Raw genomic sequence first — 18,319 nt, forward strand, 5'->3', positions numbered from 1 at the left:
CCTTCACCATAAATCTCCCATTTAAAAAGTGCCCACAAGTTCTCAATAAAGTTTAGATCAGGTGAGGAAGGGGACCATGTCATTATTCTTTCATCTTTAAGGCCTTTACTGGCTAGCCATGCAGTGGCTTACTTTGATACATGCGATGGAGCATTGTTCTTCATAAATTTCATGGTCTTCTTGAAAGATGCAGACGTTTTCCTGTACCAGTGCTTGGAAAGTGTATTCTATAAATTGGCAGTAGGTTGGAAAGTTGATCTTGAGTCCATCTTTGACCTGAAAAGGTTCAACTAGCTCATTTTTAATACCAGCCCATACCCGTATCCCACCTCCACCTTGCTAGAGTCTGAGTTGAAGTGGAGCGATGGGCCCGTTACTAATTTACTGATCCAGCCACAGGCCCATCCATCTGGTCCATCAAGAGTCTCGCTCATCAGTACATAAAACTTTTTCAAAATCTGTCTTTAGATATGTCTTGGCCCAGTCTTCACGTTTCAACTTATGTCTTTAGTGGTGTTCGGGTTTCAGCCTTACTTACCTTGACCATGTCTCTGAGCACTGAACGCCTTGTACTTCTGGGCACAGCAGGTAGGTTGCAGTTCTGGAATATGACGGCACTGAAGCATAATGGGTTCCTGGTAGCTTCACGTTTTTGATTCTTCTCAAATCTTTGGCAGTTAATTTGCATCTTTTTTTCTCAACACATTTCTTGCGACCCTGTTGACCATTTGCAACAAAACGTTTGATGGTTCTGCAATCACGCCCTGATATCTTATTCATCTTGGTCATTCTCTGACATCTCTCCCCCCCCCACTGTCCACATTACATTCTCTGATATCTATATTTAGTGAAGGATATTCAATTGGAGGGTCATTAATTGGCAATCTAGTTTGATACCACTGGGTATATCGTAAAAACTTCATTAAAGACTGTTGGGTGACCTGTGATTCTTTGCTTAAAGTAGAAGTTCATCCTAAAACTAAAATCTACGGGCATCCACAATCTATGACTAACCTATCTAGCCCTGTAAAGAAGAAATCGCAATACATACCTTTTCCGGTCTGGTTCCAAGCTGAGCTGTCAACAACGGCTTCTCTATGGAAGAGGAGGCAGCCAACATCAGAAGCCACATAGTAAGTCTGTGGGTGACATTGCTTCCTAGGCATTTCCCAGTTGTTGGCTGTCTCTTGCACAGAGCTTCCACCGCTTTTGTAAAAATAAAAAAACTAGGACTGGTTGACCAGCTTACGGTTGTATTTCAGGGTGCCCCCATGTTAAAGGTTTTACTATGTATGTGGATTTTCTAAAGAGGGATAGAGGGACTAGCGGCTGATATTGCCTATCTGTCGCCCTAATTGAAACCCCGTAGAGAGCCCCAGACGTGCACAGAAAGAGGGGGGAATGAGTCTTCTGAGCAGTATGTGTAGTCTGAAGAACACCATTATTACAGGTCAAACCATAAGCTTTATTCAGCATGTGTTGTTTTAATCTTGCAGTCTTTTTGGTAACACAGAAGAGGAGTATGTTCCTGACTCGGAGAGTGTACGCCTGCAGCGGGAGGTTCATCACCAGCCACAGTGCTGCAGCCTCTCCCAGTGTTTTCAGCTGTATACCAAAGAGGAGCAGGTGAGTTGCATTCCCTAAAGTGCCATGTGTTTCAGGCCTATTAAACGGTTATTTTGAATGCAAAGTTCACTGAATATTGACATATCAGTAGGTTGAAACACCCAGCAGATTTTTTTTTTTTTTTTTTTTTCCCCCCCTCACAATATTTTAAGATTTTCATCAGAAAAAAGGTTTACAGAAAGGAAAAAAGTACGGAGCTTAGAAACATAATGGAGTCCATAAATACATCTTTGCTTACATTTGCTAAAAAATATTAAGACAGCAATACAAATTTGAGATAAATAATCGAATATCTAAGCAAGTAAAGCAAACAAAATGTTTTTAGGGTGTTAGATACCAAAAGTCCAAAAAAAAAAACGGAGCTATATCTCTCTATATCTGTCGAGACTAAATGAAAGCAAAAAAGAGGGAATGGACCCGTCAGCAGATTTATTTATTAGCAAGACGTGTACACTCCAGTTCTAATGTTTCTGCCAGCTCTGGCCACTAGAATGCTATCATCTAGATTAAATTAGAAAAAAAATCTAAAAGTTATACTATTAAAAATCTGCATCAGGAGGAGGCTTAGAAAAAAAGTGTCTCTAAAATGTAACTTTATGTATACTGTAATGCAGGGGTGTCACTCCATTTCATCGCTGGCTGCATCAATATTATGGCTGCCTGTAAAGGGACAGGTTTGTAAGAATAGATGTCCAGAGCACCCCCCCCCCCCACCATCAGAAGTCAATAGTCCCCTACCATCCCTTACATCGCATTGCACCCCCCCCCCCCCCCCCCCCTTACCTTGTGTTGCTGCTAGGAAGAAGCTGGGGTCAGAGCTGGGAAGCAGCAAGTGCAGGGTCTGGAGGAGGGCTAGAGTCAACTGCCAGGGACTGGAGAGGTGGGTCAATGAGGTGCTGTGGCTTCATGGAGATGTGGAGGAGTTCTGTCGTCATCTATGCTGTTGACTGCTGAGACAAGGTGAGCGCAGAGACTAGGTTTTAGGGCCACGTGAAATGGCCTGGCGGGCCTGATTTGGCCCGCAGGCCTTGTGTTTGACACACGTGCTGTAAAGTAAACTTGATCCTTAACTTGAACATGAATCAAACTTTAAAAAAAGGGAAGCCTGGAGGCTGCCATTGCTTCTGAGTAGGAGCTGAAACAAGTATTGCTTAATTTTAGGTCAGAATGAAATCAAACTTTTTATCCACATATATTTGTCATTAATTTACTTATTGGAACAAGAGGGGTCATCGTCAGTCAGGCAAACTAGCATCTTCAGAAGAGTTGAATGTCGGGGTCCATTTTATTTTTTATATGGCATTTCCCTTTTTTTTTTTTTTTTTTTTTTTTTTTTTTTTACTTTTTAGACCCCTTTCACACTGGGGTGGTTTTCGGGTGCTTTAGCGCTAGAAATAGTGCCTGAAAATAGCCTCCTATTTACTGCAGTGTGACTTTTCACACTCTGGTGGTTCGCTTGTGGGACATTACCAAAAGTCCTGCAAGCAGCATCTTTGGGGCCGGTTGGGAGCGCTGTATTTAGTGCTCCCAAAATGGCCTGCCTATTGCAATGAATGGGCAGTGCTTCCAAAGTGCCTTAAAAGCACTTTGAAATCACCATGAAACAGATGTTTTTTTTTGGGGGGGGGGGGGGGTTTAAAACCAACCACACTCGCAGCTGAAAATAACTGGTGAAATCGTCGCTTTAGCAACCTCTGCACGCTGATGTATACTTCGGCACAATGGCAGAGGTGGGCAAATGTCCGTGTCTGCGGGACCAGCGGGCTCAATGTCCACCGGTGTCGCGGCAATCGTTTCACGGAGCTGCAGAATGGGGAGATGTAAACAAGGGGTTAAAATCTTCCGGCTCTGAAGCGGTTAAACAAAAAAGGGTGCCATAGAAAAAAATATCAATCAAAATTAAATTTTCATTTCCTGAAATCAACAATGTACAAAAATTTTCTCTGAATAATGGTCCATTTTCTGACTTGAGTCAAACATTTCCAGCAGCCCTTTACCCACCTATAGAATATGAATAATAGCCTCCATGTGTACCTGATTTCCAAACTCTGGCACATTTTTCAGAGATTTTTCTCCTAAAATGTACCTGCTTTTGAATATTCATGAAAGTGATGATAAAACCCCTGCATTTAAGATGTTTCACTTCAAATGGAAAATGTCAGTTTGGAGTCTGAAATATTTACCTTCTTCAGATGCTTTCTTTGGTCTATGTTTGCATTTCAAGACATCTGTCATTGCCTTTTATATTAGGCAGAAAAATTGAACCGTAGAACCTTTGAGAAACCCATTAAAACACTTGAATGGTGAAAGAAGAATGGTTAGGTTATATTGGCAGATTTTATCTACAATAGGTGTGATTAAAAAAATAAAAAAAATAAAATAAAATGAAGATGACTTAACATGACACTTTATATTAGGGATGAGGCCGATGTTTGCCTAACAGCGAACAATATGCGATGATCACAGCAAATTGGAAAGCTGCTGGAACACCGTTAAAGTCTATAGGACACTAACATGAAAAATAAGTTCTAATTTTAAAGGCTTATATGCAAGTTGTTGTCATAAAAAGTGTTTGGGGACCTGGGTCCTGTATCGATGCAAAAAAAAGTTTTAAAAACTTCATTTTTTTTTTTCTGGAGCAGTGATTTATTTTTTTTAATGCTTAAAGTGAACAATGAAATATTCCTTTTAAATATTGTGCCTGGGGATTGTCTATAGCAGTGATGGCGAACGTTGGCACCCCAGATGTTTTGGAACTACATTTCCCATGATGTTCTGGCACTCTGCAGTGTACTGGAGCATCATGGGAAATGTAGTTCCAAAACATCTGGGGTGCCGAGGTTCTCCATCACTGGTCTATAGTATGCCTGTAAAGTGGCGCATTTTCCCCGTGTTTAGAACAGTATCACAGAAAAATTACATTTGTAAAGGAAAAATTGTCATTTAAAACTGATTGCGGCTGTAATGAATTGTCGGCTCTCGGCAATATAGATAAAACTCATTGGAAAAAAAGAGCATGGGATCCCCCCCAGTCCATTACAAGGCCCTTTGTGTCTGGGTCTGGTATGAATATTAAGGGGAAACCAGAACCAAAATTAAAACAAAAATGGCATGGGGATCCCCCCCCAAAATCCATACCAAATCATCTTGTCCCCATGTTGGTGGGCACAAGGGCCTCATCCCCACAACCCTTGCCCGGGGGTTGTGGGGGGTTCTTTGGGGGGAGGGGGTGTTTATAGTAATCTGAAAGCCCCCTTTACCAAGGGAACCCCAGATTCTGGCCTCCCCCTTGTGCGAATTAACAACGGCTACATTGTATCCTTGCCATTTTACAAAAAAAGTGTCAGTGGTAAAGACAAGAGACAGCTTGGGACAAGTCCTTTATAAAAAATAAAAATAAAAAAAATGTCCCACGATGCAAGTTCATGCCACCCGACGGAACAAAAAAAAAGCTGCAACCAACCCACCTCCATGGGAGGCTCCCGCTGACCGATGCGTTTTCTTTGTGACAGCTCTTTTATATAGCTGAGGGCGAGGCTACCATTTTGACACTTTTTTTTTTTTTTTTTTTTTTGTGACGTACCCTGTTACCAATTCACACGGGGAGGGAGGGATCTGGGGGTCCCCTTGTTGAAGGGGGCTTCCAGATTCAGATAAGCCTCCTGCCTGCAGACCCCCACAACCACCAGACAAGGGTTGTGGGAATGAGGCCCTTGTCCCCATCAACATGGGGACAAGGTGCTTTGGGGGGCTGCCCCAAAGCACCTTCCCCATGTTGAGGGCATGTGGCCTGGTACGGTTCGGGAGCGGTTCTCTCCCCCCCCCCCCCCTCTTTTCCTGCAGCCTGCAAGTTGCGTGCTCTTATAAGGGTCTGGTATGGATTGGGGGGGGGGGGGGCCTATGCCATTTATTAAAAAAAATAATAATTTTGCGCAGGGTTCCCCTTAATTTCCATATCAGACCCGAAGGGCCTGGTATGGATTTTAGGGGGACCCCCATACAATTTTATTTATTTTTTTCTATTTTTTGGTTCGTTCCCCTTAATATTCATACCGAACCCAAAGGGCCTGGTAATGGACTGGGGGGAGATCATATGCTTTTTTTTTTCCAATTAGTTTTATCTGTGTTGCCGAGACCCGACAATTCATTACAGCCACAATATTTAAAGGAATATTTCCTTTTTGTTTCACATTAAGCATTATTAAAACACTGCTCCTGAAAAAATGTAAATAATAAAAAAAAAAAAAAAAAAATTGCATTGATACATGTCCCCTGGGGCAGGACCCGGGTCCCCAAACACTTTTTATGACAAGAACTTGCGTACAAGCCTTTAAAATTAGCACTTTTGATTATTCATGTTTGTGTCCCATAGACTTTAACGGTTTTCATGTGTTCTGCCAAATTTTTTACATGTTCTGCTGTGAACCGAACAGGAGGGTGTTCAGCTCAGCCAGATGTGGCCCTTTGCTTGCCTTTATCTGGCCCTTGGGGCACTATTTCACCAACTGACACCAATGATGGGGTACCATTCCCTCTACTGACACCATAAATGTGGCGCTATTCTTCCATTGATGCCAACAATAGGAAACTATTACTCCCACTAAAACCAATGATGAAACACTGATGATGAGGGAATTTTCTGCTCCCACTGGCCAGTCTGGCGCCCCTGAAGCCTGTAGAAAAGTAACGTGGCCCTTTGCAGGGAGACTCCTGCTCTATATTGTTGCAGATTTTTTTTTATGCTGCAGTAAAGTGCAGACACCTAGAGGTGGCTGTATGTGTCCACAGCAACCCAAAATCCTACTGCAGGACTAGAGCAGGTAAAGCTCTTCTGACAATATTAAAGCTTGCCCCCATCCTGTGCATTCCTGTTGGCTAGTGAAGAAGCCCATCATAATGATAAACCAGTAGCAAAGTGGGAGGTAGGTAGAGCTTTAGCTTTTGACAACACAGCCCAGGATTATGCCATAACAGCAGGATGTTGGAACAACCAATTGCAACCAATTGCAAAACAATGTTGTCACGTGACCCATTCTAATGCAGAATAGATCATGATGCAGTGATAAAAATATGCAGACGGGGATTAGGCAATCCAGTTAAATTGTTGCTTGACTATACATTGGCAAAAGGTGACTACAAACTTTACTTGTTAATGGTTAAGAAGCTCATTGAATGTGCAAGTTTGTATGCAGGTGTGCATGCGTCGGCAAACTCACATGTTTGTGGTTGCCAGCTTTCTCTAGAGCCTGTTTCCCAGGGCAAGCTAAAACCAGGCATATCTGGTAAACCTTTTGGAGCCATGCAGTACCTGATTTAGCAATAACGGTTATTGAGCCATGAACTCTAGTGTAAGGTTTCTTTCTGCTGGAGGGATATCGTAAATTCAGCCTGACTGTGTTTTCAATGCTCAGTGGACTTGGCCTTTAAAGTACCCCTGCGGTGTCAGAGCAATAAGTGTGCTGCTATTTTTGGCCTTCTTAAAGCCCTAATGTCCCATACACACGATCTGACTTTCCGACAACAAAACCATGGATTTTTATTTGAAGGTTGTTGGCCTCCATCTTGTCTTGCATACACACGGTCACACAAATGTTGGCCAACAATTCCGAGCATAGTGACGTGCAAGGCGTATGTGATATCTCCATTACAAACGCTAGTTTAACAAGACCTAGCGCTTCTGGCTCGTACTCGATTCCGAGCATGTGTGGACTTTTGTTTGACTGACTTGTGTACACGCAATCAAAAAGTGAGACAACAAAAATTTGTTGGCGGAAAATTTAAGAACCTGCTAGCCAACATTCATTCACACCCAACATTTGTTGGTGGAAATTCCAATCGTGTGTACGGGGCATAACTGTCTATCTTTGTCTGAGCCTCAGACTCAACACAACTATGCAGGAAATGAAAGTTAAATATCAGAATCCCTTTATACATTAAGAGAGTAAAAGCCTACTCATTGGGCATCCTTCCCAGTCAAAACGAAGCCTCATTATGGTTTCAGCCTAATATTGCATAATGTTATAATCTTTGAATGTTGTTTTCTATATAGTCCTCCTTTGTGAGGAAAATGTAACTATTGATCTGTTGCTTATTTCTTGTTATCTATTCCTTTTTTTTTTTTTTTTTTTTTTTCTCCTAAAAATAATTAAAATATTGGAAGAGAAAGTCTACATATTTGTCACTAGACAGATTTCCTTAAGGGAATGCTGCCAGTTCCAATCTGCTTGCATAATTAAATGTGTAGGGCTTTTAGGAGCAGCATAGAGTTCTTAGTTTCTTTGGAACTAGATCCGCACATTGCCACATACCATACTTTTCACTGCATGGACTGAGACCATAAAAATGGGATTTACAAATCTGGTCTTTCATTTTGGATGCATGCTGGAAACTTTGATGTTGATGTATGTTTTCAGGCTGTTTAAAATGAGTACAACTTTAATGTACAGAAAGATTGTAATCGGAAGTTTACAGTACTTGTAAAGGTTTGTCAGGTCTATTGATTATTCATAGACTTTCTCTGCCATTGAGGAACACATGGAAGTCTTTCACCTTGAGGTCAAACTGCCACTTACAAGAAGTTTGGACAAAAAGTATGCCAGCTCCAAAAAAAAACCCATCTACTACCAACATTTGTTTTTCGCTATTGTTCTAGGAGGATGAACATCTTTGTTTTAATTCTGCTGTGTAAAAAAAAACTCAAAGTGAAACTTCACCTAAAAAAGAGAAGTTCCGCTTTATGCCCTCCTCTACCTCTTTTGAAGTTTTCTTTTTAATTTTTTTTATATAAGGGTGCGACATAGTTTAGACTAGAGGTCGACCGATATATCGGCCGATATTTGCCGTTTTTTAAATAATCGGCATCGGCCGATTGTGCTGATAAAAAGCCGATTTAGAACTACAGCGGGACTTTGAAATGACTTCTGTAATAGAAGTCAGTGTAAGTTGCCATAGAAACGTCTTCCTCCTCTCTGGGCAGGCTGCCAAGAAAAGAACAGAAAGATACAATGTTTACACTTCTGAATGAATGAAGTCATCTCAGTGTGTGGAAGTTCTCAGTTTAACCATTTAAAGCAGGGGTGTCCAAACTTTTTTCAAAGTGGGCCAGGTTTGATGAAGTGAACATGCCTGAGGGCCGACAATTTTGCCTGACATTCTTTGAACCATTGAAAATTCGGTCTAAGTGTGTCCATCCGAGCACGAATACACTGCCCAACAAGAATTCTCTTGCCTTTGTTGCACTCGTTCCCAACACACAGACGAATGCTCTGCACTTTAGGGGGCACCGTTAATTCTTAATGGTACCCCACACATTGGAAAATGTAGGGTGCTTTTGGTGCAGTGCAATAAAAAAAAAAAAAAAAAAAAAAAAAAAAAAAGCTTGGGGGCTTCTTTCCCTGCATTTTTGTGAGTAGGGAAGTCCATTGAAATTAATGGGCTGCCCTACACACAGTACGCAGCCACACAGATGTTGCATTTACGGGCTTAAAACAGGTGGTGAGGAGGCAACATAATGCCTCTTTACCACCATTCAAATGCCTCTGCAAAGAGATCTGTGCATGGATTGCTTTTCAGAGGAGCAGGAGTCCTGGCTAATATCACACACAAGCCCTACAAAAGCAGTTTTGATGGTATAAGAATGGGGGTCCGGATTAAAAGTAACATACACACAGACACAAGCACACAAATGCAGGCACACATACAGACAAATGCACGCCGCACACACATGCAGACACATGCATACACATGCATACACATACATACAGACATATATGCACACACATACATACAGACACATGTGCACACACACATACACATACACAGACACATACATACAGACATACATACAGACACATGCATACACATACACATACTTACAGACACATACAGAAATACATACAGACACACATGCACACACATACATACAGACATACAGACACATGTGCACACACACGTACATACAGACATATATACAGATACACATACACACACACACAGACATACATACTGACACATGGGCACACACACATACATACAGACATAAATGCACACACATACAGACATACATACAGACACATGTGCACACACATACAGACATACATACAGACACATGTGCACACACACATACAGACATACATACAGACACATGTGCACATACATACAGACACATGTGCACACACACACACACACAGACACATGTGCACACACACACACATACAGACACATGTACACACACACACACACACACAGACACATGTGCACACACACACACATACATACAGACACATGTGCACACACACATACAGACACATGTGCACACAAACACATGTGCACACACACATACAGACACATGTGCACACAGACACATGTGCACACACATACAGACACATGTGCGCATACACATACATACAGAAACATGTGCACACACACATACATACAGAAACATGTGCACACACACACACATACAGACACATGTGCACACACACACATACAGACACATGTGCGCACACACACACACACACATACATACACATGTGCGCACACACACACACACGTGCACACACACAGACACATGTGCACACACACATACAGACAGATGTGCGCGCACACACATACAGACCGATGTGCGCACACACACATACAGACAGATGTGCGCACACACACATACAGACAGATGTGCGCACACACACATACAGACACATGTGCACACACACACATACAGACACATGTGCACACACACAAACATACATACATACATACATACACATGTGCACATACATACACACACACAGACACATGTGCACACACACGTACATACAGACATATATACAGACACACACATACACATACACACACACACACACACACACACACACACACAGACATACATACTGACACATGGGCACACACACATACATACAGACATAAATGCACACACATACAGACATACATACAGACACATGTGCACACACATACAGACATACATACAGACACATGTGCACACACACATACAGACACATGTGCACACACACATATGCACACACACATACATACAGACACATGTGCACACACACACACACAGACACATGTGCACACACACAGACACATGTGCACACACACACACACAGACACATGTGCACACACACACACAGACACATGTGCACACACACACACATACAGACACATGTACACACACACACACACATGTGCACACACACACACACACACATACATACAGACACATGTGCACACACACATACAGACACATGTGCACACAGACACATGTGCACACACACATACAGACACATGTGCACACACACATACAGACACATGTGCACACACACATACAGACACATGTGCACACACATACAGACACATGTGCGCATACACATACAGACACATGTGCACACACACATACATACAGACACATGTGCACACATACATACAGACACATGTGCACACACACACACATACAGACACATGTGCACACACACACATACAGACACATGTGCACGCACACACACACACACACACACACACACACACACACACACACACACATACATACACATGTGCACACATACAGACACATGTGCACGCACACACATACAGACAGATGTGCACACACACAGACACATGTGCGCACACACACATACAGACACATGTGCGCACACACACATACAGACACATGTGCGCACACACACATACAGACACATGTGCACACACACACATACAGACACATGTGCACACACACACATACAGACACATGTGCACACACACACATACAGACACATGTGCACACAGACACATGTGCACACACACACATACAGACACATGTGCACACACACACATACAGACACATGTGCACACACACACATACAGACACATGTGCACACACACACATACAGACACATGTGCACACACACACATACAGACACATGTGCACACACACAAACATACAGACACATGTGCACACACACAAACATACAGACACATGTGCACACACACAAACATACAGACACATGTGCACACACACAAACATACAGACACATGTGCACACACACAAACATACAGACACATGTGCACACACACAAACATACAGACACATGTGCACACACACAAACATACAGACACATGTGCACACACACAAACATACAGACACATGTGCACACACACAAACATACAGACACATGTGCACACACACAAACATACAGACACATGTGCACACACACAAACATACAGACACATGTGCACACACACAAACATACAAACACATGTGCACATACACACACACACACACACACACACACACACACACACACACACACACACACACACACACACACACACACACACACACACATACAGACACACACACATACAGACACATGTGCACACACACACACACACACACATACAGACACATGTGCACACACACAAACATACAGACACATGTGCACACACACAAACATACAGACACATGTGCACACACACACATACATACAAACACATGTGCACATACACACACACACACACACACACACACACACACACACACACACACACACACACACACACACACAGACACACACACACATACAGACACATGTGCACACACACACACACACACACACATACAGACACATGTGCACACACACACACACATACAGACACATGTGCACACAAACATACAGACACATGTGCACACAAACATACAGACACATGTGCACACAAACATACAGACACATGTGCACACAAACATACAGACACATGTGCACACACACACATACAGACACATGTGCACACACACACATACAGACACGTGCACACACACACATACAGACACGTGCACACACACACATACAGACACATGTGCACACACACACATACAGACACATGTGCACACACACACACATACAGACACATGTGCACACACACAAACATACAGACACATGTGCACACACACAAACATACAGACACATGTGCACACACACAAACATACAGACACATGTGCACACACACAAACATACAGACACATGTGCACACACACAAACATACAGACACATGTGCACACACACAAACATACAGACACATGTGCACACACACAAACATACAGACACATGTGCACACACACAAACATACAAACACATGTGCACATACACACACACACACACACACACACACACACACATACAGACACACACACATACAGACACATGTGCACACACACACACACACACACATACAGACACATGTGCACACACACAAACATACAGACACATGTGCACACACACACATACATACAAACACATGTGCACATACACACACACACACACACACACACACACACACAGACACACACACACATACAGACACATGTGCACACACACACACACACACACACATACAGACACATGTGCACACACACACACACATACAGACACATGTGCACACAAACATACAGACACATGTGCACACAAACATACAGACACATGTGCACACAAACATACAGACACATGTGCACACAAACATACAGACACATGTGCACACAAACATACAGACACATGTGCACACAAACATACAGACACATGTGCACACACACACATACAGACACGTGCACACACACACATACAGACACGTGCACACACACACATACAGACACGTGCACACACACACATACAGACACATACATACATACACACACACACACATGAATAAAGGCCTTTTTAACACTAATCTAGCTTGTAGTACAGTACCTTTGCAGCTTCCTCATTCAGCCGTGTACTGCACTGTAGGGGGAAGCAGAGAGCACAGCACAATCCTCTGCACTTTACTTTCACTTTTGAAGCTCACGGAGCTTCTCACAGTGCCGGGGATCGGCTGATCTGACAGCCCTGATCCCGCAGCACAATAAATTGAGAAAGACCAGGCGGGCCGTTCAAAACCGGACCGCGGGCCGCAATTGGCCCGCGGGCCGGACTTTGGACATGCCTGATTTAAAGACTAAATCTTTTCTGACACTTGTTGCTTACAAGTAAAAATCCTGTATTTTCTGCCAGAAAATCACTTAGACCCCCCCAAAAATTATATATATTTTTTTAGCAGAGATCCTAGGGAATAAAATAGCGGTTGTTGCAATATTTTATGTCACACGGCATTTGCACAGAGGTCTTTCAAATGCATTTTTTTGGGAAAAAAATACACTATTTAAAAAATAAAATAAAAACAGTAAAGTTAGCCCATTTTTTTTTTTTTCGTCCAAAAGTTTTGACTACCTGTTTTTATTTAATATATAGGTTGTGTTTTATTTTTTTTTTTTTTTTTTTAATCTAAATCATACATACAAGTAAACTGATTGGAGGTTTATTTTGTTTAATAAATGTTTAAATGTAAGAAATTTTCTGTATCACTTATGAAGACTGCTTTCACACTGGAGCGAGCAGACGTTGATGGTAAAACGCAAGTTTTAGCGGCTCTTTACCATAATTTTAGCGGTGCTATTTGGCTGCTAGTGGGGCACATATAACCCAGCTAGCGGCCAAGGAAGAGGTTAAATGCGCCCATGAAGCACTGCTGCCAAATCGCATTGCATGCGCTTCGGCAGTGGTGCCCATTTATATCAATGGGCAGGAGTGGTGGAGGAGCGGTATACACCACTCCAAACGTGCTGCTTGCAGGACTCTTTTTTTTTTTTAAGATCCTGCCAGCGCATCGCCTCAGTGTGAAAGCACTCTCTTTCACACAGACTGCAGGGGAGCCATTTTGCAGGCACTTTACAGGCGCTATTTTTAGCCCAAAAGCGTCTGAAAAACGTCCCAGTGGGAAAGGTGTGTTAGATCAAGGGGGATTAAAAAAAATAAATAAAAAAAATCGGCCTAACATATCGGCCCAAAAAAATCGGCATCATATATCGGCTATCGGCTGCCATGATTTCTAATTATCGGCATCGGCCAGAGAAAAACCCATATCGGTCGACCTCTAGTTTAGACAAAAAATAAAAAACCCTTTCACGTTTGCTGGAATCGTCTAGGCCAGTGATGGCGAACCTTGTCACCCCAGATGTTTTGGAACTGCATTTCCCATGATGCTCCACTACACTGCAGTGTAGTGGAGCATCATGGGAAATGTAGTTCCAAAACATCTGGGGTGCCAAGGTTCGCCATCACTGGTCTAGGCGATCCCAGCAAACGTTCAACAAACAACCCCTTCCAGATTCTTAATCACTCCAGTCTTTGCCAGATAAGCTTATCCTAGAAGAGCCATAGTCTTCTACTATTTCTCCCAAATTGAGATAGTTTCAGGTAGGTGTGCACAGCATTAAAACAATGTGATTAGCCACTTCCAGCTCAAGGCTGTCATATGACGTCTTTGACTTTAAGTGGGAATATCTGAATGATGGTGATGGTATCATTCAGATATCCTCTTTTTCAGCCGGCGATTCTGTACGCAATAAGAATTATCATAGCGCCAGTTCCACCATTTGATCTTTCTTACAGGCGACGGGAGGGGACCCCACCCCCCTCCCCCGGCCACCATCTGGGCTCTCCTGTGCCATCGGGGACCTGGAGAAAGAGTTGACCGCCGGATGACTACCATACGGATTTCCGATGACCAGATGGTCACCAGTCCTCCCCACCACCGTTGGAGGTCCAGGCGTGACGTTATGACGTCATGTCTGGCTGAAGTTGTAAACAAAGCAGCGATCACGGATAGTAAGCATGAGATTGTGAATTATTTTTTTATCTCATACTGTCCAGCCTGGAGTAGAGATGTGGGGTCTTATTGACCTTGCATCTCTCCATAGAGAGGACCTGTCACACACCATTCCTATTACAAGGAATGTAAACATCCCTTGAAGAAAAATTTTAAAAAAATCTAATTTTAAACGCCCCTGGTAGCTCGTGCTCAGAAGTGAACGCCCGCTTAAGTCCTGCCCACATGTGTTAGAGCGTAAGTAATAATTCTAGCACTAGACCACCTCTGTAACTCTAAACTGATAACCTGTAAAAAAAAAAAAAAAAATTCAAGCGTCGCCTAGTGTGCGCAATTTTAAAGCGTGACATGTTGGGTATCTATTTACTTGGCGTAATATCATCTTTCACATTATACAAAATTTATATATAATTGGGCTAACTTTACTGTTTTGTGTTATTTTTGAATTCATGAACTATTTGATAAAAAGTTTGCAACGATCGCCATTTTATTCCCTAGCGTGTCTGCTAAAAAAAAACATATAATGCTAGGGGGTTCTGAGTAATTTTCTAGCAAATAATTATGATTTTTTTTTTTACATGTAGGAGAGGAGTGCCAGAATAGGCCCGGTATGATAATTCATCTGTTGCTTCTAATACTGTTTGCAGTCTTCGGGCCTTTATAGCAGTTCTCAACCCTGTCCTCAAGTACCCCTAACAGGCTGTGTTTGCAGGATTTCCTTTATCTTGCACAGGTGCTTTACATCAGTCAATGGCTTGGTATTTTGGACAGCTATTTTATCTAAGAGAAATTCCCAAAACATGGCCTGTTGGGTGTACTTGAGGACAGGGTTGAGAACCACTGCTTTCGAGCCCTTAAGGCCCCAAGGATCCTCCCTTGCACTTGCTGTTCCAGTTCTGTCTCTACAGTAATTTGAAAACCTTCTTACAAGCTCTTTTTATTCCCCCAAACGCTTATTAGCCTTTTTCTCGCCTGGGGAGAATTTTGTGCAAAACTGAAGCATGAAGCGTGGCATTGTCACTCCTTAACATGGCAACCATCAATCCTGTAAGGACCTCTGCCTGGGTATATCAGTACACATGCATAGGACATTTTGGTGCAAGTGCTAGACTGCAGAACCCACCTCCTAAGGAGACTCTTAATCACAAGGTTGTCTTTCCAAAACATCTCTTTGGATTAGCGCTTTTGGAACATGATCAAAAATGCTACTGGCAGCAAGGGCATCAACAGAAGAACTTATGCTACACATTTCAAAGCCTTCAAAGCCTTCCCTTCCCCTGTCAAGGAGTTTTAAATAGCAGGAACCAGTCCTGAACACAATGCAGGCCAGTTTTTGCACTCTGGTGCTTTCTAGTCCATAAGTAATTCAACACTTTTGCTTTTGCATGATAGCCTTGAATTTGACAATCGCCTCCTTCAGGACAGTCAGATTTTCCCAAATTTACTCCAGACCCTTGCAACACAACATTCGGTCAACTGGGACATTATAGTTTAATCCCTGGCTTTGGCTCACGAGAATTGGGGCACAAACTTTTGGATAATGCTCACAATGCATGCCAGTCCTGGGAACTCAGTAGGTGCAGGATACTTGGTCATCATCTGACTCTCGTCTCCCAATCAACATTCTGAAACGTTGGTTGATCTAGCTCTATCTTCAGTGCTGGATCGCCCTGCTGGAGGGTTTCATAGTTTCATAGTTAGTAAGGTTGAATAAAGACACCAGTCCATCCAGTTCAACCTGAGTGAGTGTCTACAATTGTCCCTATCCCTGTACATTGCACACTCGCATCAGTCCCTACCCTCAAGGAGCCCACTATCCTAGGTCCCAATTCATATACTAGGGCCAATTTTGGACAGAAGCCAATTAACCTACCTGCATGTCTTTGGATTGTGGGAGGAAACCGGAGTACCCGGAGGAAACCCACGCAGGCACAGGGAGAACATGCAAACTCCAGGCAGGCAGGTAGTGTCGTGGTTGGGATTTGAACCAGCGACCCTTCTTACTGCTAGGTGAGAGTGCTAACCACTACACCACTGTGCTGCCCAACAATCGTTTGCAGATTGGGTTGTTGTTTGCAGAATAATTTGAACACCGTGGCTGTGGCTTATATCAATTATCAAGGAAGAACCAGAATGTTGTCCTGAGATGGAGGCGTGGTCTCTACGCCTGAAGGTGTTTCGGGACTGTCATGGGTAGGGGATGCCGAATGTGGACTTATTTCCAGGTTCAACAGCAAACGGAACAAATTCATCTCCAGATAAAAACTAAACCATAGTTGCTGTGGTGTCTTCCTGAGAAGAGTACACAGTGATCTTTTGCCTTTCCTCCTGAAAACTTCTTTGCAGGATTGTGATAGAGCATTCTGATGGTCCTCATGCCTCTGGACAGGCCCTGGCTCTTATGGTATGCCAGCCTGATAAGACTCCCGTTGTACACTCTGTGGGCTCTGCCAGATTGTCAGGATCCTGCTATCTTAGTAGGAGATTCCCAACCAGCGCATGCCGATGTACGTCGGCAGAATGGCACGGACAGGCATATTGGCGTACAGGTACGTCCAATCTTCAATGCCGCCCTGCCATCGCAAGAGCGCCGCCGGTCGGGACCCCCGTGAGTCCGGTTGCGGGTTCCGCGGACTCTATCGCCGCGGGCATACCTGCGATCGTCTCATGGGATGGCTGAACGGAGAAATACCATTGTAAACAGCATTTCTCCATTCTGCCTAGCAACTAGTGATGCTGATCTCTGCTCCATGTGATTGGAGCAGAGATCAGTGTTCACTAAATGAAAGCCCAACCCCCCACAGTTAGTAACACACCCCTAGGAACACTTAACCCCTACACTGCCACCCACTGGTTAACCCCTTCACTGCCAGTGTCATTTATACAGGAATCACTGCATTTATATAGCAGTGATTGCTGTATAACTGACAATGGTCCCAAAAATGTCCGATGTGTCCACCATAATGTCGCAGTCACAATAAAA

The 18,319-nt window shown here is 43.1% G+C and overlaps 1 protein-coding gene across 1 annotated transcript in view; it reads left to right on the plus strand.

Moving 5' to 3' along the window:
- Positions 1 to 18,319, plus strand: part of USP31 (ubiquitin specific peptidase 31) — a 165,119-nt gene that overhangs the window by 102,997 nt on the left and 43,803 nt on the right. Inside the window, exon 10 of the mRNA XM_077450182.1 lies at positions 1,497 to 1,626. Within this exon, the coding sequence (XP_077306308.1) occupies positions 1,497 to 1,626 (130 nt within the window). The remainder of the gene's footprint in view (positions 1 to 1,496; positions 1,627 to 18,319) is intronic.

This window comes from Lithobates pipiens, unplaced genomic scaffold (assembly GCF_037356315.1).
Source record: "Lithobates pipiens isolate NorthernLeopardFrog02 unplaced genomic scaffold, aLitPip1_a1.2 Scaffold_22, whole genome shotgun sequence".
NCBI classification, from domain to species: domain Eukaryota; kingdom Metazoa; phylum Chordata; class Amphibia; order Anura; family Ranidae; genus Lithobates; species Lithobates pipiens.